This window comes from Patagioenas fasciata, chromosome 7 (assembly GCF_037038585.1).
Source record: "Patagioenas fasciata isolate bPatFas1 chromosome 7, bPatFas1.hap1, whole genome shotgun sequence".
In the NCBI taxonomy this organism is placed as follows: Eukaryota; Metazoa; Chordata; class Aves; order Columbiformes; family Columbidae; genus Patagioenas; species Patagioenas fasciata.
This window is the reverse complement of record NC_092526.1, coordinates 39,613,138-39,638,529: the sequence shown is the minus strand read 5'-3', so window position 1 is coordinate 39,638,529 and position 25,392 is coordinate 39,613,138. Positions and strand designations below refer to the sequence as shown.

The window sequence follows — 25,392 nt, the reverse complement described above, 5'->3', positions numbered from 1 at the left end:
GCAAGACACAGCGGCCCTGCTGACCACCTGCTCCCTGCTGGCAAAAGATACCCTGCACCAAGCAATTTTTGTGTAGTTTTCAGTCTCTGGGACTTGAATTGTTTCAAGCAGGAAGGCTTTGTTTTTGGCTCTGCCGTGAGGGTCACTATTAGGTAATGATCCATGAAGAATCAATGACAGCAGCCGGAGATGTAAAGCTGAGGTCCTCGCACTTGCAGTCGCTGGAGATTTTGTGACACTTTACATAAGGGTAGGGGTCTTGGGCCCCGCTCCTGGCCCAGCTCCAGGCCAAGTAATTACATTCTGCCTATCTGAAATTCCCCCTGTACTGTCAGCTGGGAAAGCAACTCTCATTTCCTTCTCAGAGCAGTGGCGGGTGCGGAAAATGTCTGCACGGTGCCTTTTTAGCAGCGGGTGGAAACATCCGAGAGCTGCAGTCACCGACCTGCTTTGCTTCGCAGGCTTTGCTAGTGAAAAGTGCAGCGTGAGTCCTGCCCTCACCTGCAGCCTTGGTGTTGAGGTGTCACTGCTTTGAAGGAGACAGAAGTAGCGACGGTGTGAATAGCAGCAGGCTATATGGAAAGGGTGAGTGTCAGGAGGATGGAGCCAGGCTCTTCTCGATGACAGCCAGTGATAGGACAAGGGGCAATGGGTTCAAACTGGAACACAGGAGGTTCCAATGAAAGATGAGAAGCAACTTGTTCCTGGTGAGGGTGCCAGAGCCTGGCCCAGGCTGCCCAGGGAGGTTGTGGAGTCTCCTTCTCTGCAGACATTCAAACCCGCCTGGACACCTTCCTGTGGAACCTCAGCTGGGTGTTCCTGCTCCATGGGGGGATTGCACTGGATGAGCTTTCCAGGTCCCTTCCAACCCCTGACATTCTGGGATTCGGTGACGCCGAGCGGGCAGGAGGCTCTGACCGCAGCTCCCTCCCTACCCACCCCATCTTCTCTCTGAGCTGATGGATTTGACGTGTGTACGGTAACTTAGAATTATAGAATAGTTTGGGGGGGAAGGACCTTCCCAGCTCCCCAGTGCCCCCACTGCCGTGAGTAGGGACATCTTCACCAGCTCAGGTTGCTCAGAGCCCCGTCCAGCCTGGCCTGGGATGTCTCCAGGGATGGTTCATCCACCACCTCTCTGGGTACCTGGGCCAGGCTCTCACCACCCTCAGGGCCAACAATTCCTTCCTCACGTCCAGCCTGAATCTCCCTCCTTTAGTTTAAACCATCACCTCTTGTCCTATCACAAGTCTGTCCCCATCTTTCTTTTGGGCCCCTTTTCAATACAGAAAGGCCACACTAAGATCTCCCCGGAGCTTCTCTTCTCCAGCTGAACACCCCAGTTCTCTCAGCCTGTCCTCCCAGCAGAGCTGTTCCAGCCTCAGATCATTCCTCTGGCTCCTCTGGCCCCTCTCCAGCAGGTCCATGTGTGTCCTGTGCTGAGGACCCAGAGCTGGACCAGCCCTGCAGGGGGGTCTCACCAGAGCGGAGGGCATGACCAGGCAACAAATAACAGGGAGATAAATTTCAGCCTTTTCCCCAGCGTGGTTCCTTGTAAATGACAAAGGCGTCACTGTGATGGCTTTGTGCAGTTCACGATCAGTGAGGGTGTCACCCCACGGCTGGTATGATTGTGTCCCCAGTGGGGCAGTTCTTGTAGTGCTGTAGAACATCAACTGGACACAGCTTGGCTCTGGATGTTTAAGGGATTGTTACTTCTTCTGCGGCAGGTTCTTGCCCTCAGTTTGGTGTTACTAGCCTGTACTCCCTCACTGTTTAGCTTTACGTTCAGGCCTTTGAAAAGAAACATTTTCATTTTTTCTCTCTTCCATTAGATTCTTCCCGTCAGCCATATATTAACCCATTTAATCAAATATTTTCCTATTTCTGAAATGAAAAATGTCTGTAGTGGAAGCTCAGTGTATAATTCGTCCTCTGTGCACTTGATTTATTTGTCATTGTGCTGAGGAGCCATAAAACGCGAGCCCCATGGAAGTCTGTGCCGCGGCCGTGTTCTCCGGCGGCATCGCCGTGGCCGCACGGCCGTGCCGGTGCAGGGATCTTCCCTCGCAGGCTGGTCTCAGAGCATCCACGCCACACTTCCGTGTTGCTGTGCACGCCACAGCCTCACAGATTCCCAGAATCACAGAATCCCAGAATGTCAGGGGTTGGAAGGGCCCTGGAAAGCTCATCCAGTGCAATCCCCCCATGGAGCAGGAACACCCAGCTGAGGTTCCACAGGAAGGTGTCCAGGCGGGTTTGAATGTCTGCAGAGAAGGAGACTCCACAGCCTCCCTGGGCAGCCTGGGCCAGGCTCTGCCACCCTCACCCCAAACAAGTTTCTTCTCATATTTAAGTGGAACCTCCTGTGTTCCAGTTTGCACCTATTGCCCCTTGTCCTATCATTGGTTGTCACCCAGAAGAGCCTGGCTCCATCCTCGTGACACTCCCCCTTTCCATATTGATCCCCATGAATGAGTCCCCCCTCAGTCTCCTCTTCTCCAGCTCCAGAGCCCCAGCTCCCTCAGCCTTTCCTCACACGGGAGATGCTCCACTCCCTTCAGCATCTTGGTGGCTGCGCTGGACTCTCTCCAGCAGTTCCCTGTCCTTCTGGAACTGAGGGGCCACAACTGGACACAATATTCCAGGTGTGGTCTCCCCAGGGCAGAGCAGAGGGGCAGGAGAACCTCTCTGACCTACTGACCACCCCCTTCTAATCCACCCCCGGTACCTTTGGCCTTCCTGGCCACAAGGGCCCAGTGCTGGCTCATGGTCACCCTGCTGTCCACCAGGACCCCCAGGTCCCTTTCCCCTACGCTGCTCTCTAATAGGTCATTCCCCAACTTATACTGGAACCTGGGGTTGTTCCTGCCCAGATGACAGACTCTACACTTGCCCTTGTTATATTTCACTAAATTTTTCCCTGCCCAGCTCTCCAGCCTGTGCAGGTCTCGCTTGGGTTTTAAGGAAATCCAGGTGTGCACTACATGGCTCCGTCTCCCTCCTGTTCTGACTTTCCACCCTTCGCTAGATCCCATCACACCCAGGCTGGTTGCTGGCGTTAGACCTTTCTGGAGCGTGAATGCTGAGAGGTACCTACAGACGCTCCCAGGAATTCGGTGCTTGTTCCAGTCGCACCGGGACGCAGTAAAACCTCATTTCTCCCCCTTCTCCCACTCTTCATCTGCTGCATCTGAGGTGGCCGCTCCACCCCGCTGGGAAAATACGGGGTCGAGCTGCTGTCTGGGGTGGATGAGTCCGTTCTCTGGAGCCGTGAACCTCCCCGAGCCTCCTCTGCACACGATTGTGAGGTGTGCAGTGATTTAAGAGCAGTCAAGTGGTGACTTTAAAGCAATGGGAATGATTTTCACGTGCTTTCAGATCACACCGTTACTCAGGAGCTTTGATTCAGAGAAATCCGGCAATTTATAATAGTTCAGATCATAAATCCTGGAGGAACGTTAGCAAATAAAAGGAGACGTAGCAGAAAGCTGTAGGAAGCTCTTTTGTATTGTGCGCTCACTGCAAACATTGTGGTCTGTCTTTAAATATGCAGAAAATAACATACCGCAGAAGTAAATGAAATACTAATTTTGTCATTTTGTGGGGGATGGAGGGGAGCAAATATTTTAGAAATGACAATGAGACACAAAACAGCAGAACATGGAGCCCTTGTAAAAATGGGTCAAGACGAGTGTTGATGGCAATCCAATGCAACTCATTTCATATTCTCTTTCTAGAAGTAACAAAGAGGGGAATTAACACACAGTAGCGCTTCCTAATGAAATATCTGATTCTAAACAACGTCTCAGAGTTCATGGGTCACACAGCGCATGGCACGCAGATGGAGAAATCAGTGAGACTCCTAATTTCCTATCTTAAACAATAATATTAATTAATAATACTGAAGCACCCACAGATGATGAGTGAAGCAGAACTGTGTTATTCCGTAGGGGAACGTGGTGTGCTTAGCGATCGATAGGGTGATGTGTACAGTGAGTTTTGCTGTGTCTGTGTGGGATTCCACATACTGGAAACCGGGACCAAGTGATCTGGGAGACTGGGACTAAACCCCCTTCCCAAACCATGCCAGGACTCGGCTCCTTGCTGCTTTGTTATTTTTTGTGGGGCTGGCGTGTCCCGTGATGCGTTCGTGGTGAAACATCTTCTACTCAACAAGCTTCGACCCGCTTCTAGAGATACTTGTATTGTGGGTTCTTCATTCCACTCCTGTATCCAAACCAGCGTGGTCAGCAGGACAAGGGCAGTGATCCTTCCCCTGTGCTCTGCATTGGGGAGGCCACACCTGGAGTATTGTGTTCAGTTTTGGGCCCCTCAGGTCAGGAAAGAGATTGAAGTGCTGGAGCGGGTCCAGAGAAGAGCAACAAGACTGGGGAAGGGACTTGAACACAAGCCCTATGGGGAGAGGCTGAGGGAGCTGGGCTTGTTCAGTCTGGAGAAGAGGAGGCTTAGAGGTGAGCTCAGCACTCTCTAGAACGACCTGAAGGGCAGTTCTAGCCAGGTGGGGATTGGTCTCTTCTCCCAGGCAGTCAGCAATAGGACAAGGGGGCATGGGCTTCAACTCTGCCGGGGGAAATTTAGGTTGGAGATGAGAAAGCAATTCTGTGCAGAGAGAGTGGTCAGCACTGGAATGGCTGCCCAGGGAGGTGCTGGACTCACCGGCCCTGGAGGTTTGTGAACTGAGATTGGCCATGGCACTTAGTGCCATGATCTGGTCAATGGACTGGAGTTGGACCAAGGGTTGGACTGGATGATCTCTGAGGTCTTTTCCAACCCAGTCCATTCTGTGATTCTGTGAAAGCTCAGAGCATTTTGTCTTTGATTTTGAACTATGTGTGTCAGATCTACCAGTTCCGTGAGTGGAGGATATCAGTTTTTACGTTACCTGAGGTTCCGTTCCCTCTTATAAAATCAGACAATAACAGTCAATTTCATTATCTGCTTTCAATCTGAACCATTCAAAATGATGGTGGGGAGGGTACTTGCAATTAAAGCAGAGCTGCTTCTGTTCTGAAGTTTGTTCGGCTTTACTGCTGTTGCGTTTAACCCTGGAAACGGCAGACCAGGTAAAGGGGACAGTTCTGGTTGTTTCTGCGGTTGCGGACTCAGTCTTGTCGAAGGGGAACATCCTTCAGAGCCCATCACATCCCCTTTGAAGCAGCAGCAAACGGGAAGGCTGAAAAACCCCTGTTCCATTTACCTTTGAAAACATTTGCAGTTAAAAACGTGGCTCTTTTCAGTTTCATTTTAATGGTCCCTAAACACTCCACGTCCCTCGCACTTGTACCCAAATGATGATATCAGGATGTGTAAATATTTATAGGAACATTTTCTCCTCAGGCTCCTTACAGAAATGTTGGGATGAAGTCAGAGCCCTGGCCTTGCTGTGCAATACATGTTGTTGGGTGTTTTATTTTTCAGGGTTAGTATGCCATGTATGTTGTTCCATGTTTGCATGGACTTCTACATGATGTGCAGGTTGAAATGGGAAATATTCTATTCTATTCTATTCTATTCTATTCTATTCTATTCTATTCTATTCTATTCTATTCTATTCTATTCTATTCTATTCTATTCTATTCTAATGCATCAAGTATCCGCAAGTGCAGTAGCACATATTTTTTCTCACAGTCATCTATGCTTGCAGTGTTTCAAAGAATATTCCGAAATATCTTGGCACGGACAAAGCGAAGCTGTTTGCAAGATCCCTAGCTGTGGAACAACAAAGGCTCCGTTCTCAACACACATCACACATGACTTCTATTAAAGTCAAACAACAATCAGATAACGCATTTAGAAAATTGAACTTCACCATTTCTGACGGTGTGGAAGGAGTAGGTGTCCCTTCGTGCCTCTTTTCCGTGTCTTTTCCTTCAGTTCTACTCCCTTCTTCATGTTTTAGAAGGTAAAAAATCTTATATTTAAGTACAAATAAACACATTTTAAACCCAGTAATTTGTAACTAACTGACGTGATGGTGCCTAGCTTAAAAGGGACCTGGTGTTCAGAAACCAAGGAATCCGAGCACACACAAGGTGCCTCTGGTGGAGCACTGAGAGGTTTGAAACTTCTGAAAACATGATTAACTTCTTACCATTACATATGGCAAAAAGGATGTGGTAAATCACAGAGCGCTTCCTGGATATTACAGAGCCAGCCGTCTCATTAACTTCGTGTCAGAGAACATTCCTCGCTTTGCAGTTGGGATTGGGTTTAGTGCGATGCTATTCGTAGCATCGCGGCACCAAATAGCGGTCGACACCCTTGAAGTTTCTCGTTGCTTTTTCTCCCATGGACGGTCGAGATCGCTGCGTTGTGCTGTTATTAGACACGGACCCAAGGCAGGTGGGCAGGGTAGTTGTGAGAGCAGAAAGAAAGAGACACACACCAATTCCAGGGCTCGACGGGCCCCTTGAAAAGATCCGTCTGGACAGCACTTCACTAGTTAAGTGCTAAGTTATTATTATTATTTATTATTTACTTCCTCTTCTATTTCTCCTCTTACCAAGCAAGCAGGAAATATCTTTGTTCTTTCATTTTAGAGGCTGGATAAATGTATTCCCCGCAGCATTTGAAATTTTAATAATCCACAATAAATAAAACGGGATCTAATAACATAACTGCTTTCAATTGGCAACGCGATCTCCTAGATGCATTGCAATGGCAGAAACATAAATAGTTGCAGCCTCTGAAAGCCTACTTCCTATTTGCTAAATATACTTGGCTCGCTTTAAATTCCTTTGTGTGCAGTCGTTAATACAATCCTCTTTGACAGCATTTAATTAAAGTGCTTTTCTCTATTAAATTCATTAAAACTTTTTTTTTATATACAACTGTTTCCCAGACACTGAATGTTAAGGACCTGTAGGCCTCTCTTTAAATAACTTCTCTGTCCTTGCTGTAAATTGTTAATTAAGTTTAACTTAGGCTGTTTAAAGATGGCTTGGAAAAGAAAGCCAGATTTCAGGATATGGTCTCAATCATGTCTGATTTTTTTTAACACGTTTTTTTCCATGTAGTTACAGACTGCGCGTTATATTGTTTATGAATGTCGCCGTACTTTCAGCTGGAACCGAGCAAAGAAATACCCTAAAAAGCTCATTTCCATCTCACTTCCAAAATTTCCGTCTCTTTAGTGCAGTTTCTTACCCTGAGAGGATTTGCACGGGGGAGGACGGAGGGAGGAGCTGTTTAGTATTAATAGATTATTGACAGTTTAATGTCTTGGCACCTAGACAGCCCATAAGGTATAATAAACAGGGCCCTGCCTGATGTGAGCGCAGTCAATAGCGTATTCAATCAGAACCTTTCAGTTAATTGCCGCTTGACCTCCGAGATTTCCCTTAAGTGAAACCGTCCTTCGCTCGGATCTCGTCTGGCTTTCGGGTTTCATTTCAGAATGCCCTTTCCATATGGCGGCTCCTGCCTACATTCCTGGTTGGGTTTTGCTTTGTGGTGGGAAAAGACCCTCGGGATCATCGGGTCCAAGCGTAACCTCACTCTGGCACTAACTCATGGCCCTGAGAACCTCGTCTGTGCGCCTTTGCAACCCACCCGGCCACAGGTCCCTCTGCTCCTCTGCATAAGTGCAAACCAGGGCTCGTTTGGTTTTAGTTTCCCGAATTCCTATACATTTGCCCGTCTTGCTGAGGCCTCGCTAAGCTGCAGCGGCAGGCAGGAAACCACACGGGCAGCGCTGACCCTGAATAACGGGGAGGGAACCTCCACGGAAATCTCCCGGAGTGAGTCTGCGGTGTTTGGGTTTCCCTTCCTTTCCCTCCAGCTGTTGGCTTTTGAGCGCGTGTGTTTTCCTCGGGGAGGCCGGGGTCTGGATCTCCCGATGGCCCTGGAAGGAAACGCTCCCATGGCAGAGAAGCTTTAATTTACATTTCATTCAGACTTTTTTTCGTCTCTAGATCTTGCAGTGATTGTGTCTTTCAGCCACTTATCATGCGTTCAGACCGCGGTTTGCTGACAGGAGCGGTAGTCCTTCTAATCTCTGATTTTTTTCCCTGGTTTTGGTTCATTTTTGTGGTTGTCTTTGTCCTTCTGCGTCATACAAACTGCGTGTGCCTTTTTAATGGCCTTGATTAGCACCAGGGAAGGATTGCTGACTTGGAGTGGTGTTATTCCTGGTGTTCTCTCGCTGGAATGACACCAGGAGTAAGAACCGCCTTGCCCTGCTTGGGCTGCATTAAAGTCCAGTCCGGAGCCCTGGCCTAAGCATGTCGTGAATTTTCTGGGTTCACGAGAGTCGGAAAGGTGAGGGGGAGCAGTTTTGAGGTGATTCCTCCTTTCCGGGAGGATTCAAGGGTCAGAGAGGGTTGGGGTTGTTCTTTCGGGAGAGAATGGAACAAAACAGAACGGAGGGAGAAACCCCAGGGCCCGTGTGAGCCCCTGGGCCATCGGCCGCACACACACGGCCCTCCCGGGTACCTCTGCCTTGAATATATTCAAAAGCAGTTTTGGTTTTATCAGACTTGCTGCCTGGGCTCCTCATCAGTATTACACAGACCGAAGGACTCCCACATGCAATAAAAATCATAAGCTTTATTGGATTTTGAGACAGGGAAGATTCACATCCAGCTCGTTTTATAAACTGCATTACGTTTTGTTCTAGCGCAGCCCCCATCAGTGCAACCCTTTGTATGGAAGTGCTGGAGCTGAGTTTAAGGGGTTGCTAACATTTCTGACAAACCCAAAGGAAAATAATACGCTTTAAAGGAAACTAGGAAGAATGTGAAGAGCAAAAGTTCTGTATAGAAGCAACCAGAATATGCTGTTCGGTGAAAAACGCCTGAACAATGGCTTGAATTTGGTCAGAATACACACACACACACACACACACACACACACACACACACCCCGCTTGGCAAAGTGGTCTTTATTTAGGCAATACTTAGTCAATATTTTTGACCACAAGAAAGATTTTTGACTGAAAACGCCACACAATTCTAACCCAGACAGCACACAGCAAAAGTCCTTGCATACAGATCTGCACAAACCGCAGGGCCGTAATGGTGTCTCGTTCTGCTTCCTCCTACAATTGCCTCGCTGGCCATATATTAAACCATTTTATTAAAAATGATTGAATTATACCAATTTTTCCCCCAACTGCGTATTTTCTAGTGCTGTGAATAGAAACTGCAGGTGCTGTTCACTTTCCATAAAGCCTTTTTCTTCCAGAACCCGCAGAGCAGGTGCAGGTGAGAGCAGAGGGACATGGTGACACTGGCATAGCTTCCTCAGTCCTGGGGACATCCTCACCCTTTCTGGAGCATAATCAGGAAGGCAAAGGATTTCAGAGCTAATTCTGAGACCTCCTGTCCTCAGTGCCCTGATCTGTGCGGGAGACCGGTCATTTGATTTTTATTTACCCACTCGCAATCTAAGGGTATAATAAAGCATGTTATTCCAGTTGCATGTGTGGTAATGCTGGATGTTTTGCTTTTTTACCATGGTAGTTGATTATAATGCACTTTTTAAGACTTGCTTTCTAAAAAAAGGAATATTTGTGCTTTTATGTGTTTGATTCACACAGTATAGTTTGCTCAAGTCCTGTTATTAAGTGCCTCGGTGGTTACGTCTAGAAAGCAAAAAACATGCTGAGTAGTGTTTTATCAGCACAAATCTACTATTTTCACTAACCATAACAGTCAGGTTCTCCTGACTTCTAACTGCCCCCATTGTAAAAATTAGCAGTGCAGTCGGGTATTCCTGGAACCCCAAATAACCGTCTCTAAGGACCTAAAACAGTTTGATGGGACAAATAATTACCCCCCGCCCCCCTCAAATCCAGTGTCTAATCCAAACATATCCTTCCTGCAATAATGCCGGGCCTGCCCTGCTCCGAGGAACTGGAAAACAAGATGATTATGGTGGCGCCGATCGTGCCACCATAGTTAGGGGTTTAGAGCCTGACCTTAAGCGTGGCTCTAGCTTGGGGCTCGTCAGGGAAGATCTGGCTCACATTGCCCACAAACACTCTTCTGATTTTCCAAAGGAAAGGAGAACACGCCTCGTGTTAATTAAACAATGCGGGGGATACCAGAAGTATTTTCTCTGCAGAAGAGTGAACCAGAAAGCCTTTGGTCACATCCTGGGTTTCTGTGGCGTTCGGCCAGCTCCTCATTGGGGGTAGCAGGGCCGGGGTGGGGAAACTCCAAATACACCCAAAATGTGGGGCAGAGCCTCCATCCGGGCACCACTGAGCTCTGGCTGTGTGGGAAGGGCCCAGCAGGGCCCTGTGCTCCACAGCGCGAAATCCCAGAATGTCAGGGGCTGGAAGGGACCTGGAAAGCTCATCCAGTGCAATCCCCCCATGGAGCAGGAACACCCAGCTGAGGTTCCACAGGAAGGTGTCCAGGCGGGTTTGAATGTCTGCAGAGAAGGAGACTCCACAACCTCCCTGGGCAGCCTGGGCCAGGCTCTGCCACCCTCACCCCAAACATGTTTCTTCTCATATTTAAGTGGAACCTCCTGTGTTCCAGTTTGCACCCATTGCCCCTTGTCCTGTCACTGGTTGTCACCCAGAAGAGCCTGGCTCCATCCTCCTGACACTCCCCCTTTCCATATTGATCCCCATGAATGAGTCACCCCTCAGTCTCCTCTTCTCCAGCTCCAGAGCCCCAGCTCCCTCAGCCTTTCCTCACACGGGAGATGCTCCACTCCCTTCAGCATCTTGGTGGCTGCGCTGGACTCTCTCCAGCAGTTCCCTGTCCTTCTGGAACTGAGGGGCCACAACTGGACACAATATTCCAGGTGTGGTCTCCCCAGGGCAGAGCAGAGGGGCAGGAGAACCTCTCTGACCTACTGACCACCCCCTTCTAACCCACCCCAGGTACCATTGGCCTTCCTGGCCACAAGGGCCCAGTGCTGGCTCATGGTCACCCTGCTGTTCCCAGGACCCCCAGGTCCCTTTCCCCTACACTGCTCTCTAATAGGTCATTCCCCAACTTATACTGGAACCTGGGGTTGTTCCTGCCCAGGTCCAGATGCAGATGCAACCTGCCCAAGCCACAGGTCGATGTTTGAGAAGGGGATGCCCTCTGCCAGCCACGGTTACTGTGCCGTAAGCCGAGGAATCTGGCTTAAACCAGCCAAAGATGGGAAATTCAGAGCTAATTCACCGATGTTCATCAGCGTGAGCTCATTTGTGCGGCCCCATAAAATCAGCCAGTTCTCAGGCACTTGTGCAGCAATGAAAGTTGTGCCTGTGCCTTGGTGGGAAGAGTGGAGTTGGCATTCGAAGGAGAGCAGTTACCCCAGGAAACACCGGGATGCTGCTCGCCATTGTCAGAGTTTTGTGATTTATTTTTTTAACATTATACAGACAAAATAGTGGCTATTGTGTAGGCACGTGCTGTCTATTAGCAGAGATCAGGAAAGGGAAATAAACCACGCATTACTGAAGAATAAGATCATGATTGTGGTCAAGTGATGGCAGAATTTTTTTCTTCTCTTTGTCAAGCTGATTTGTAAACATTCCTCCAACAACTGTGCAGACAGCAGTGCCATGGCTTCTTGAAGGAAAAGCAAAGAGCAGGAGCGATTCCTCCGCAGAGGGGTTTGACGCTCACCTCAGACCTGGCTAGAAGTGATGGGTCACCTCCAGCTGTCCCCGCCAGCAGCGCCGCACATGCAGCCTCTTAGCAGGGTGCTGTAATCAGGCTGTAATTCACTTTTTATCTCCAGTGATGATAGCTCTTAAAAATGTTTTGCGGTGGATTTGCTCTTTGATGCGTGCTAAGCTCCTGGTAGCACTAATGGGAGCAACGTGTGCCGGGGGAGGGAGACACCTTCCCCCCGCCTTCAAGATTAATTGCGTTTTGCCAATGCTTGTGCTTATCACTTTGCGTGGGGCTGCAGAAGCTGCACACGACTCAAAGTTTTATTTTTTGAAATTCTTTTTGTCTTCCCGTTGTCCTTTTTGGTCACTTTTGTGACCATTTCTGGCAGTGCGGGCTGTGCTGCTGTCTCAAGGGCTGGGGCTGCATTCGGTGCCATGTTTTCAGCTTGCTGTCTCCTGCCCTGAGGCAAGGCGACCGCTGTAGAGCCAAGGGAAGCCAGTTTGCTCTAGAGGTGTTCAACCAGCGCACGTCCCCGCCTGGAAACCAAACTTGCCTTTGGATTCCCTGGGAACCCCCTTCTCTGCTCACAGTTCTCTCTGGCCCCCAGTTCTGCGTGGCTTGGATAGTGACCAGTACCCAGAGCCGAGAGGCCCCCAGGGCTGCCAGGTTACAAGCTGTGGCCACCAGCTCTGGCTGGCTGATCTGGTCTGGCTCGCATCAGACGGGGCACGTCATATCACAAACATGTATTATAATTATCTCTAATAATGGTGTTTACTCTTGTTAAGCCATTACTAAGCTGCACTGGAAAATGTGTGGATGTGCGGCTAGCATCTGAGCTACGAAATTAGAAGAGGCTCGGGCTGAAGTGAGATGAAAGTGAACATATTTATCCATGTCAGACTTCCTGCCACTTTGCACGCTCGTATTGATTTTTTTTTGACACGGTCTTCTTTTATTGAGTACCATATATTTTTTTAAATCCCTTACCGATAACAGTACCTGCTAAGGGCAAATGTAAAAAGGAAACTGAAGTATATTAAACCTGCCTGGAGTCAAAATGTAATCTAACACCTGTAGTCTGCAATTTGTCATCACTTCATAGATACTTTTTCTAATAACAGTTTTGGATTTTCCTGAGTTTTGACCTTAGGATACTGTATAATCCAAGAAAAGCAAGGAAACTAAACCACAGTCTTTAACACAGCTTTATGGTGTCGAGGTGTGAAATCACCGCTGTGAGCATGAGCCCAAAGAAAATAATTCATTTGGAACTGCGACGAGTGCTGCAGCATTTGCCCAAATGAATATATTTTTGCAAGGTGGGGGGGGAGAGTAGTCTAAGAACCACATTTTTAAGAGGAAAGAAATGAACACAGGTGCAAATAGTAACTTCTGCTTCAGTTTCTTGTACAGACATCCCTAGGCGAGCTGTAAAGTGTGTTGGCGCAGCGATGGTGTGTAATGAGCGCTCTTACCCCAAGCCCCGGGCCGGGAGGCTGTCGGTGCGGGGCTGCTCGTGGCAGCTCTTGCTCTGCTCCTCCTGCACGGCGCTGGGATGAAGGGAAGCTGCGAGGTTTTGGAGGTGGGGAGGACAGATCATCTCCCGCAGATGTTCCTGCCAGCTCTGCTGAGGGAGACAGCCTCTCCTTCTAGATATAAGATTGCTTTTGCAAGGCGATGGGGGTTGTCTCGGAAGTGAACTCTCAACATGTGCCAGACACCGGCGCTGGCCCTATATTTTGTAAGGTGTCTGCATTTTCTCTGGCTTTCATTTTGGGCTCCTTAGGCAGAGTAATAACTTGCTGTATTTGCATAGAGTCCTTGGTGTGATAGAGTGTTGCGGCTGGCTACGAGAGCTGTGTACCTGGGAAGGAAAGCCAAAAGGTGAGACCCTTCCCACTACAGAATAATTTTGGTTGGAAAAGACCTTTAAGATCATTGAGTCCGTTCCCTCAGCCCTGGCACTGCCCCATGTCCCTGAGAACCTCATCTCCATCTGTTCAACCCTCCAGGGATGGTGACTCCAGCACTGCCCTGGGCAGCCTGTTCCAATGCCCCACAGCCCTTTGGGGAAGAAATTGTTCCCCAGATCCAACCTCAACCTCCCGTAGTGAAGAGAAGCCCAGCCCGTTCAGCTTTGCTCCTGGTGGGTTTGGGTTCTGAGGACATACCGGCCAGCACACCCACTCGAGGGACCTGCTCATGCTCACTCAAACGCACTGTCTGACCAGGACAGTGTGTGCTGCAAATGCAGTCTTGCCTTCCAAGGATGTAACATTTTTGGTGTTTCTCATAGTAAGGGGCAGCTCATCATCTCAGCAAAGCCCATCGGAAGGGAGCTCACCTGACTAGTCCTGTCTGCAAAGGAAAGAGCAGAACCACACCACGAAACAAAAGAGCTTGGGGTTTTCACGCAGAAACGCGGTTCCTGTTTCTAATCGGCTGCAATGGCTGTTGAGGCGATAAAAGGTGGAATTTGACGGTGTCTCACTGCAGTTGGTGTGTGTATCCTGCTTGCCTCTCGTGGCCACTCACCCTTCTCACCTGCCTCGTTCTAGCTAGAAAGTGGGTGCAAATGGAGACAAACAGCAATGGGACGGCGAATCCAGCCAAAAATAAATGCAGTGCAGGCACAGACTGCAATTACTTGACGTTCATCGTTCAGATTGGGCTCGCTCTCCTCTCTTTTCCGTGGGAACGCATCTGCCCGAGTCAGGTTTGTCCTGCGGGAACATCCTGAGACGTGGGGAGCGGATACGTGTAAAACAGGGTGGCGATCCCTTCCCCCCAATAACTCCAGACCACAAACCCTTAGCTTATTACAAGTAATCCCGATCACTCCCGTAATGATACACTACATTATATACTCTCCTAAAAGTAATAATTCAATATCTCGCTTCCTTCCCTGTAGGCATGTACTATTATATTTTACACATGGCTTCCAGCTGGTTTTCATTGCGGCCTTCAAATCGTATTTCAGTACAGCGCAATTTCAGACCAGTCACTTTATCTTTTAAAGTCAACTTCTGTCATATTCGTTTTCTTGCAAGTTTTCTACCAGGGCTGGTCAATTCATTGGGAAAAATGAGTTTGTCTGTGAGGTTAAAGTCTGTGTGAATGAACCTCCTTAAAGCCCAACACTGCTCTGTTCTGAAATGTTTGGAAGGCCTGGAGAGTTTAAAGACGAGATATCTTGAAGGGGTGGAAAAAATAAGTCCTGTGGGCATGGAAGGAAATCTCTATCTTCACATTTGATTGGAAAGTAGATGGGGAAGGGAAGTCAGCTCCAGATGGTGGTGGCCAAGGAGGAGGAGGGTGTCCCACCGCTGGCCGGGGAGCGGTGGGGAAAGGCACAGATCGTAATGACCCCAAAAACGGAAAATCTGCGACTGCCACAAATGGAGAGTTTCCTCTGAGGGGCTGTGGCGGGCAGAGCTGGACGCCAAGGCAGCAAATTGCCCAAATCGACATTTTACAAAGGTAGTTCGAAGCAAATATTTAACAAAAAGGTAATTTAGACCTCAGGTTGCATCACGTGTCTCAACAGCTGATCTGCTTCTCATAGAAAAGAATGCTCTTTTGTATTAAATAGCCCATATTACGGGAAGGAAATGCAAAACTGATCACAGCCTGAACCTGAAGGAAATTCTGTGTGTTTATCCATCTTTCTGTAGCTTGGTAATGTTGTGTCGTGGAAATCCTTTGTTAATGCCACTGGAAATCCAGAGCGAAGCCCCAGAAGTTAGTGAAATAATGAGATTTATCTGTTATAAGGGTAGCTTTAGGTTTTTGTATTACTTAGGAAAATGGTAATTGAAATGCAATACAACCTTTTCCTAATATTTTACACTGATAGCCCCTGGGTTTTGTGTTTTCTCTTCTGGAGAGGTCACTCCAGCAAAGGAAGGGTTAAGCAGAATTATTCTTTCCCTCTCGCTCTCAGCCCTCTCTTTGGTTGATTGCTTTATAGATGCTGTAGGCATCTCTTCATCTCCTTCAAATTAAACATTTTACTGCTGCCGATCCTGTATTGCTGAGTTTTTTTCATCGTTATATTTGATTGGAAGTCTTGTAACATTTTTCAGGCTGGATCATTTCTCATGCTATTTGTCAACTGAAAAGGGACAAAAAAAGCCGCCTTCCGACTCCAAGAAGAACAAGCAGAGTCATTCGCGCTCTTTCTGGACGTGTTTCTATCTCTGGTAGCTGCTACTTGAATTCAGCCTCTGATCAGTAGAACTGCTGGCGGCTTTTCGTGTGACGCCGCCTGTAAATTCCCTGCCAGCTTATTTGTGGTGTTAAATCCTTTTCTTTTTGGCTGCAGGATGCCAGGGGACGGGAGAGAGGGGACACGATGTGGGCAGGGGCTGTGTGACAAGTGTCCTCGGCCGGTGTCAGCAGCGCCGGCTCCGCTGCTTGGGGCTGACATACGGCTCTGAGCGTCGTCTGCAGCTCCGGTATCTGCAAATGTCAGTTCTTCTCTTTGAAAACAATCTGCGGAGTAAAAAGAAATCCTCAAAGGGCAGCTGAGTGACTCCCTTCATTAGAACATGATGCTCTTTTATTACCAGAGATGTAGTAAAACATAAACAAGGGTATCTGTCATTTCCATTTGAGTTTCTCCTTTCCCCCAGCTTCTTGCTCAGCTCCATTGCTGTGACACCCTCAGTATTTACCTCCTTGGGAGGAAAAGGAATCTTTTGGGACCAAAACACATTTGCAGCGCTTCTGCCCGCCAACAGCCCTTGCCCGGGGGGTGGCAAGCCCTGCATGTCACCGTTGGTGACACCCGCTTTTCAGCAACCTGCAGCTGTGTGTCTGCACATCCGTGTCCTCACACGCACCCGGGGGCATCGAGGCGCTGGGGACACGGCGACAGGTCCTGCCTTGGGAACCAGTGCTGCGCAGCGGCTGGATGGATGGTGGGATGGACGGTATATATTCCAGTATAAGTTGGGGAATGACCTGTTAGAGAGCAGCATAGGGGAAAGGGACCTGGGGGTCCTGGTGGACAGCAGGGTGACCATGAGCCAGCACTGGGCCCTTGTGGCCAGGAAGGCCAATGGTACCTGGGGTGGGTTAGAAGGGGGTGGTCAGTAGGTCAGAGAGGTTCTCCTGCCCCTCTACTCTGCCCTGGGGAGACCACACCTGGAATATTGTGTCCAGTTGTGGCCCCTCAGTTCCAGAAGGACAGGGAACTGCTGGAGAGAGTCCAGCGCAGCCACCAAGATGCTGAAGGGAGTGGAGCATCTCCCGTGTGAGGAAAGGCTGAGGGAGCTGGGGCTCTGGAGCTGGAGAAGAGGAGACTGAGGGGTGACTCATTCCTGGGGATCAATATGGAAAGGGGGAGTGTCAGGAGGATGGAGCCAGGCTCTTCTGGGTGACAACCAGTGATAGGACAAGGGGCGATGGGTGCAAACCGGAACACAGGAGGTTCCACTTAAATATGAGAAGAAACTTGTTCCTGGTGAGGGTGGCAGAGCCTGGCCCAGGCTGCCCAGGGAGGTTGTGGAGTCTCCTTCTCTGCAGACATTCAAACCCGCCTGGACACCTTCCTGTGGAACCTCAGCTGGGTGTTCCTGCTCCATGGGGGGATTGCACTGGAGGAGCTTTCCAGGTCCCTTCCAACCCCTGACTTTCTGGGATTCTGTGACGGGTGGGTGGATGGACAGATGGAGGTACAGCAGGAGAAGGGCGATGCGTTGGCCGGGCTGCAGGTCAGGTTGGTCCAGCGGCATCTCCTCCAGGTTCGTCTCCTCGGCCACAGGTGTGTGCTGGGCAGCGCTGGGGGCTCCTGCCTGCTTTTCAAACCCTGTTCCTGGAGACCAGGGGTGTTATAAATCACTGTGACAGGGCATGAGGAAGGGGCTCTTGGGCACAGAGCCGCTTTATTTATTTGCCAACAGGCCGATATTCCACAGTGGGCTTCCCTCTCGCAGGGATAACTTGACTAATGTAGCGTTGTTCTAGGGGCTCAGTCTGTGTGTAAAATTCAGCACTGGTTCTCAGATTTCTGTTCTTTATCCTTATTTTTTCCCTTTAGAGAGCTTTGATGTAGGGTTGATTTTCTCGCTGTTCCAGTTTGCAGCACAGACGTTTTCTTCTTTGGGTGAAGAACCAGAATTCCCTCTTAGTTGTGGAAGGAAAAAATTATCCATATTGATTTTGTTAGCTGTGTAGCATTGAGTTCTAATAATTATTTCTGTGCCTCTGAAGAAACCTCTGGGCAAATCCAGCCCCAAATCCTGCAGGGGATTTTTTGCCAGCAATCTCTCTTGTATAGATTTGGTTTTAAAACAAGCAGATGGAGCTCCTCTGTGTCTCTAACAATTCAGAGCAGGTATTTTTCCCCCGGAATAAGGGCTGCACAAGGCCCTTTCTTAGTCATTTTAAGTGGCTGTTAGGAAGATGAAGAGCTACATATGCTTTCTTTAAACTCCCCGAAAAGCAGATACTGCTGGTGAAAATCTGTTGCAAGACTGAAAAGCGTGTTTGCCCAGAGGGTTTCTGCGAATTGAGGGATATAATTATTTGAACTCAGAACTCCTCAACTAGTGAAATTAATACAGATGTGATACAGAGAAATCTGTTCAAGAGATACATTAAAGCCAGCGCTGTGAAGCGACTGAGCTGACTACGATGTTGCTCTTCACAGAAGGGAAATCTTCACAAATCTCTACACTTCTTTTTTTTTCTCCCATAAAGCAGCTGCGATGGATTTTAATGCCAAATCATTATTTATGATGAAGTAGCACCTGACAGTCCCACGCGTGAGTGGGCCCTTGTGGTACTTGGCATCTCGTAGGAACGGGGAGAGTCTCCAGCCTCAAATGCCACGAGGAATCACAGAGAAGAGGAGAAAAGCAAGAGGACAAATGGTCTGAGATGAGTGAGCTGGCCAAGCATTGAGACTGTTAACACCTCTTGACTTCATTTTTATTTTGGCTGTATTTCTTTTCATTACCTACATTTCGCATTTGTTTATTTTGCGGGTTTGTGGCTACTTGATGTCGTTTGCCTTTTAGATCGCTTTCTCCTTTCAGCATGTAATTTCTGGTGCGGTTGTCTCACAGGTGAGCGAGGCAGCGGAAAATGAACAGTAATTAGTAGTTTTCTTCACCAGAGCACAGTAGGGCCTATGTAAAGGCTGTTCCCCCGAGCTGCCGGAGCTCCGCAGGTCCATGAAGTGTGTGTCTGTTTGCTCCCGTAGGTGCTGCACAGACAGCAGTCCCAGCCTGCCAAGGAGAACTCCCCACCCAGAGAAGAGGCCCCTCCGCCACCCGCCGAGGACAGTTGTGCCAAAAAGCCACGGTCCCGTACCAAGATCTCCTTGGAAGCCCTCGGCATCCTCCAGAGCTTTATCCACGACGTGGGGCTCTACCCCGACCAGGAAGCCATCCATACCCTCTCCGCTCAGCTGGATCTCCCCAAACACACCATCATCAAGTTCTTCCAGAACCAACGGTACCACGTGAAGCACCACGGGAAGCTAAAAGAGCACTTGGGAACGGTGGTTGATGTGGCAGAGTACAAGGATGAGGAGCTGCTGACCGAGTCGGAGGAGAACGACAGCGAGGAGGGCTCCGAGGAGATGTACAAAGTGGAGCCTGAGGAGGAGAACCCCGAGAAGAGCAAGACGGCCCCGGCGGACATCGACCAGAGATAATGCGAGATGGGAGCGCAGAAAGCAATACACCCGATCTAAGGATCTTCTGGGTTTATTTTTAACTTTTTTTTTCTCTTTTTACTCCTTGTTTGTTTGTTTCCGTCGCGCATGGTCCGTGTGCAAACCGAATGAGTTCAGCGTTGCCCAATCAGATGTCGCCTTGACACGGACACTCGAGCGTTACACGTCCTCCGTTTGACTGAAGTAATCGTCGTAATCACATAGGATTCTGCCTTCATTAATCTTGCACGTATGAAAGGGACATCCAGCAAGTAAGTGGGAAGAAAAAGTCCTATGAAATCAATGAAGGAAAATTTACAATTTTGTGTGTATATATATATATATATATTTGCATAAAATATATATATATTAAAGTTGCATGGGACGGAACTTTACAACCTGAAAGTATAGACTGTGAAATGAGTTCTTTAAAGATGAGACTTGTTTATGTATTAAAACCACTTCACAATGAGTTGCTTTGGCTTTTTGATAAACTGCCGCCTGCTCTCGGGGTGTGGGGACTATTTTTGAATTCCTATTTATTTTCTATGTTTATCCCTGATTTTTTTTTTTTTGTTTTTAATTATTATATGGCTTCCTATCTGGCAACTTGATGGTTAATTTTTGAGGTATGTATTTAAAGACATAAATCAACACTGCCAAATAAAGAAAAGAGGAAAGAAAAGGAAAAAAAAAAAAGAGAGAAAAATGGAAAAACAAATCAGGGCACCTTAAAGAGAAAACTAGTAAGTTAAAGTACTTTAAACACAATGCACACTTAAGAGGATGCAGCATGTTCCACTCTCCAGACAGTCCTTTCCGTAGTGAACAGATGAATTTTCATGGGATTTAGAGTGACTAAAACTGAAATTCAGTGCATAGAAGACTTGTCTGTTAATGAGGTCTTTATAGAAAGAGAAGATAACGTGTTGAGATTTGATGTATGGAATTCATACTATGAACCGCATTTTACTGTGGGTTTTATTTACCTGTTCCCTGTTGCAGATCTTCACATTTATAAAAGCTTCCTTCTTGTCGTCGCTTTTTGTTTATCCTGAGGTGAAACACACCAGTGTAAAGTGACACGGGGACGCAAAACACCACCATCCCAAGCACCGCGTGCGGGGCAGTTGCTGACAGGAGGGGGTTTGCGTTGCCGGCTCTCCTCCTCGTGTCTCTGGCGTGGGTGGGCTTCTCTGTGCTGCTGAGATGATGCATTTTGGGGTCGCAGGGTCCCAGCCAGCAGCTCCCTCCAGCAGAGCCACAGCGACCGACTCTTCCTGCACCCGTGTCCAGAGACGCCAAGTAGCATTTCCCGTCGGCTCCCGTGCGGTGTTGGCCCAGACGAGACCTCTGTGTCCTTTGGCGCTCCCCAGCTGGACCGATTTCAGACGCCGGCTCAAACCGCGATCGCGGCCGCACCGACGAGGCTTCTGGGGTTTTCCTTCCTTTTTCACACGGGCTTTTCGCGTAACCTTGACAAAGACCTCATGCAATATCACTCTGAAAGTTACTTTCTGTTTACTACACCAGGCAATGTAATATAACTGTTAATACTATTTATATATTTGAAAGGTATAAAAGGTAGGAGTTAAAAGCGAAAAACAAACCTCTATGTGTAGATATTTACTCAGAACAGACAATATACAGGGAGAAGACGTTGCAATACAAGCTAATTCTAGCTGCTCAGTAACCTCTGAAGTTTTTAAGGGATTTTTTCAAAACGACCGTTTGAAACATAAGAGTATCTCTGCATAAATTTCATATACCTTTGCAAAATGATGATGGGTTGCTTAGTGCCCCTTTTGCTCTTCATCCTTCATTTCTGTAGTATGCTGCAGCTTGAATCAGAATCGCAGTGGCTGCCGCTTTATGTTTCCCTCAGAGCTACTCTTTCAAAACTGTCTTCTTATCCTGTACCTGAAATCACTCCATACATTTGAAAGGAAAACGAGTTTTGCCAAGCTACGTGAGGCTGTTCATCTGATGATGGCATCGACATTTGGTATCTTTTACACTTCAACCAAAAATTTTATTAGGTATTTTTTCAATGCTGAGTCTTGCCTTTTTATTTTTAATTTCACTGCCGATTCTGCAGTGGTTCTAAGTGAATCTGTGGGCATTTTAGCCTGTGGTCTTGCCAGAACTTTGCGAATTACAATGCATATATGTCTATTTATTCAATATCCATCATATAATATCTATTTGGAGAAAGAAACTTTTCTTGTAGTGCCTCTTAACAAAGCACAATTTTCCGCCTTTTTTGTGAAACAAAAAATAAAAAACAAAAAAACAAATTGTGTTTTATTGCGGTATCAACAATGTGAATAAGGATTAACATATTGTAAATGTTCTTTTTTCCATGTAAATCAACTTTATCTTTGTTATCACTAAGTGATAATTAATTTTTAACTTATGTGCATTGTTAGGCTGTTAGAATTTTTTGGTTGTTGAAATAAAACGCATTCAATAAATATGACTTAATTTGTCAAGTAATTTACTGGGCCTCTTTCCTTTCCTGCCGAGTTCAAGTGGAACAAGGTCTGCGAAATGGAGGATGGCGGGATATTAGCAGATTGACAAAAGAGTCGATCGGTGCTCTCGGGGTTCGCAAACCCGCGGCGGCCCCCCCGGGCTCGGCACAGCTGGCACATCTGTGTCACCCCAGCCCGACGCTGCGTTGCCGGCACACACGGAGTCCCGATGGGAGCGGGAGGGCACGGTGGCACCGGCCCAGCGCAGAACGCGCTCCGAACCCTCAGAAAGCCCCGCTCCCCGTCTGCGCTCCTCTTCTGCTGGGACATTTTCTGTTTACAATTAAAAAGCCTCAAATGACTGCGTGTCAGGAAACTTTTGGAGCACACATGTCCGTGGTTAATGGACATAATAAAAGGCTTTATTATATTTATAGCAGGGCATCCTACTGAGCGTCTAGAGGAATGCCGGAAGGCCTGATGTATCTGAGAAATGTGTGAAATGATTTTGGGGAGAATACAGATAAATGGAAAAAATGGCTCAAAATTCTTGAGCTAACAAAGTGGTGAGTGCCTGGATTCAGTCCTAGCAGACAGATCATATACTGCATGTCAGACTTGAGTTGTCTAGGAATTGAGGCAGAGCGATTTTTAAACCCTTTTTCTGTTGCTGTTGTCGTAGTTCCAATGCGATAGTTTTTCTTTTCATGGCTTACTCACATCCTATATAAAATATCCCTGTGCCGAGCTGGTCCTCAGGGCTGTGGGAGGTGACAGAGGCCACCAAGTGGCCTGTGACACTGTGCCTGGGTGCTCTGAGGATGCTGATGGTGCGAGGATGCTGCATTGGGTCCCTTTCCGCCTGCCATGGGGGTGAGAAACAAAAAAGGAGCAGCAGCTCCCGCTCCCCTCACAGACACTTTTATCCATGTGTGTGTGTGTGGCTAAATAATATTTAGATAAAGAAACACACATACATACTTTAATTGGGGGGAAAATCCTATAAACATATGGGGTTTTCTTCCAAACTGTAAAAAAATCAGTTAATAGCTGCTATAGTAGAAATATTTCTATTAGTGCTTCTCTATACTTACACACTGCTGCTCCTATTGGTTGTTCTTGTTGTAGTCATCCAGACATATGTATTTCTAATTTCAAACCTGTGTGAGTGAAAAATAAATGTTTTAAGATTAGTGTAAGATTAAGAACGTACTGTCTATTGCCTGAAGTTCATTGTTGCTTAGATAAAAGTATCCGCTCAATCTCTTCCCATTTGCTTAGTAACCAATTATTTGCTCCAGACTAAATGGATTAGAATCCTTTATTGATGAAATTTTGTTTCTATCCTGAACCTGTTAAACACGGAAAGATAAAAGTTAAGACACATTCGACAGTGAGCAAATGGCATCTTAAAATCATAAACGAGTCATTACAAAAAAAACTTCGCTTACACTATAAAGTGCAGTGATTAATTAAAGATGCGGTTTTAACTTATTTATAGCCATTAAAAAAACATACCGGTTTTAACACAAAACAACACGAGCCAAGTCATCCAGGGGAGAGGCGCTGGCAGCCTGAGACTTGGCAAAATGCGACAAAGGCAGCCGGGAGCAGAAGATGCCGGCCACCCTGCTCTCCCTGCTAAATCTGTACCATATCCAAGGGGCAAATTCCCCTGGCTTTCCCTCCCTGGTTTTGTTTTTTTGTGAGGCTTTTCTGGGTGAAAATCCCAGGTAATTAAGGACTTTTTTTTTTTTTTCCTCTGAAGTAGCTGATGAATTTCCTTGCACTGAGGCACAGTGTTCAACTGAGGCGAGCTGTGGCTATTTCAAGGAAAAATCTGCTTTGGCTAGTGACCAAGTTTCCCCTGTACTCCTTTTGAGAGTGCAGCACAATTACATGAATAGAAGCTTTTCAATGAACAGGCTACTCGTGAACCTTGCAAGTTCACAGGTACTACCTGACGCTGGTTAAGTTCACAGGATCCTAGAATGTTGGGGTTGGAAGGGCCCTGGAAAGCTCATCCAGTGCAATCCCCCCATGGAGCAGGAACACCCAGATGAGGTTACACAGGAAGGTGTCCAGGGGGGTTTGAATGTCTGCACAGAAGGAGACTCCACAACCTCCCTGGGCAGCCTGGGCCAGGCTCTGACACCCTCACCAGGAACAAGTTTCTTCTCAAATTTAAGTGGAACCTCCTGTGTTCCAGTTTGCACGCATTACCCCTGTGCTATCACTGGTTGTCACATAGTTTTATTCTGCATATACGCTACATAATTGTAGCTTCTAATGTCATCTTATTAACCATGAGAAATGCCCTACCTTGGTTTGGGATGACGATCTCTAGTGAAATGTGCTCAGAAAAGAGACTATGTTTGTGGCAAATTTGTGTGATTTGCAGACGCAGAAATGCAGGTGTTCTCCTCAGGTGAGGTCTGTCCTGCCATGTGCTGTACCCACCACAGGCTGAGCTGTTTCTGACCGGACATGGCCAGCAGAAGCATTTGGCATGTGCCACCCCCAGGGGAGGGCGAGCTGCAGCAGATGGGTCTCATGGCCGTGGAGGGGACTCCTGCAACAAAGTGCAGCAGGATGTGACCAGCAAATGCAGTCCTTACCACAGGGTCCAGCTGCTGGTTTCACAGACCAACCAAGCCTCCTCTGTTTGTATTTAAAGACTATTTTTCTCCTCTATTTGTATTTAAAGGCGGTTGCAGAACATCATTCCCTTAATGGATCTATTTTCACAAGCCATTTAGCATCATTTGTTCAGTGTCAACATTGTCCTTTCATTTACTTTCCCCCACCCAGCGTCCCCTCCCGACCTCTGGCCACCCATCGCCCAATATATTCATAGGCAGAACTGCAGCCGAGCATCACTGAGCCCTGTCGCACCATGGACACCTGTGGCTGGCTGCCCACACACTCCTGCTCTTGCACCAGAATAATTTCAGGGCAAAATAAGGGCCTTCTAGAATATTGTGTCCGGTTGTGGCCCCTCAGTTCCAGAAGGACAGGGAACTGCTGGAGAGAGTCCAGTGCAGGGCAACAAAGATGCTGAAGGGAGTGGAGCATCTCCCGTGTGAGGAAAGGCTGAGGGAGCTGGGGCTCTGGAGCTGGAGAAGAGGAGACTGAGGGGGGACTCATTCATGGGGATCAATATGGAAAGGGGGAGTGTCAGGAGGATGGAGCCAGGCTCTTCTGGGTGACACCCAGTGACAGGACAAGGGGCAGTGGGTGCAAACTGGAACACAGGAGGTTCCACTTAAATCTGAGAAGAAACTTGTTTGGGGTGAGGGTGGCAGAGCCTGGCCCAGGCTGCCCAGGGAGGTTGTGGAGTCTCCTTCTCTGCAGACATTCAAACCCGCCTGGACACCTTCCTGTGGAACCTCAGCTGGGTGTTCCTGCTCCATGGGGGGATTGCACTGGATGAGCTTTCCAGGTCACTTCTAATCCCTGACATTGATTCTATGATTCTGTGACTCTGGAGCCCAGACTGCAGAGACCAGGGAAGGCGCCGCCAGCCCCGTGGCCTCACAAGCTCAAGCCGGCCCCTGGGTGCCTGCACCCCCCTCACACCGCCCTCCCAAGCAACTGAGATGGACCGCAGGCACAGCCAATCGGGAGCCGCCTTGTTGGTGCCCCAGCCAATGGGACG

At 48.0% G+C, this 25,392-nt stretch overlaps 1 protein-coding gene across 3 annotated transcripts in view; it reads left to right on the top strand.

Annotated features, from left to right (window-relative positions):
* The window catches only part of SATB2 (SATB homeobox 2), a 176,358-nt gene extending 154,619 nt beyond the window's left edge, over window positions 1–21,739 (top strand). For 2 of the 3 annotated variants that reach the window (XM_065840845.2, XM_065840846.2), the window contains one exon: window positions 18,805–21,739. In XM_065840845.2, coding sequence (XP_065696917.1) covers window positions 18,805–19,260 — 456 coding nt within the window. In that variant the 3' untranslated portion in view covers window positions 19,261–21,739. The remainder of the gene's footprint in view (window positions 1–18,804) is intronic. The other variant, XR_011740134.1, reaches the window with a different exon arrangement.
* The last annotated feature ends 3,653 nt before the right edge of the window (window positions 21,740–25,392 follow it).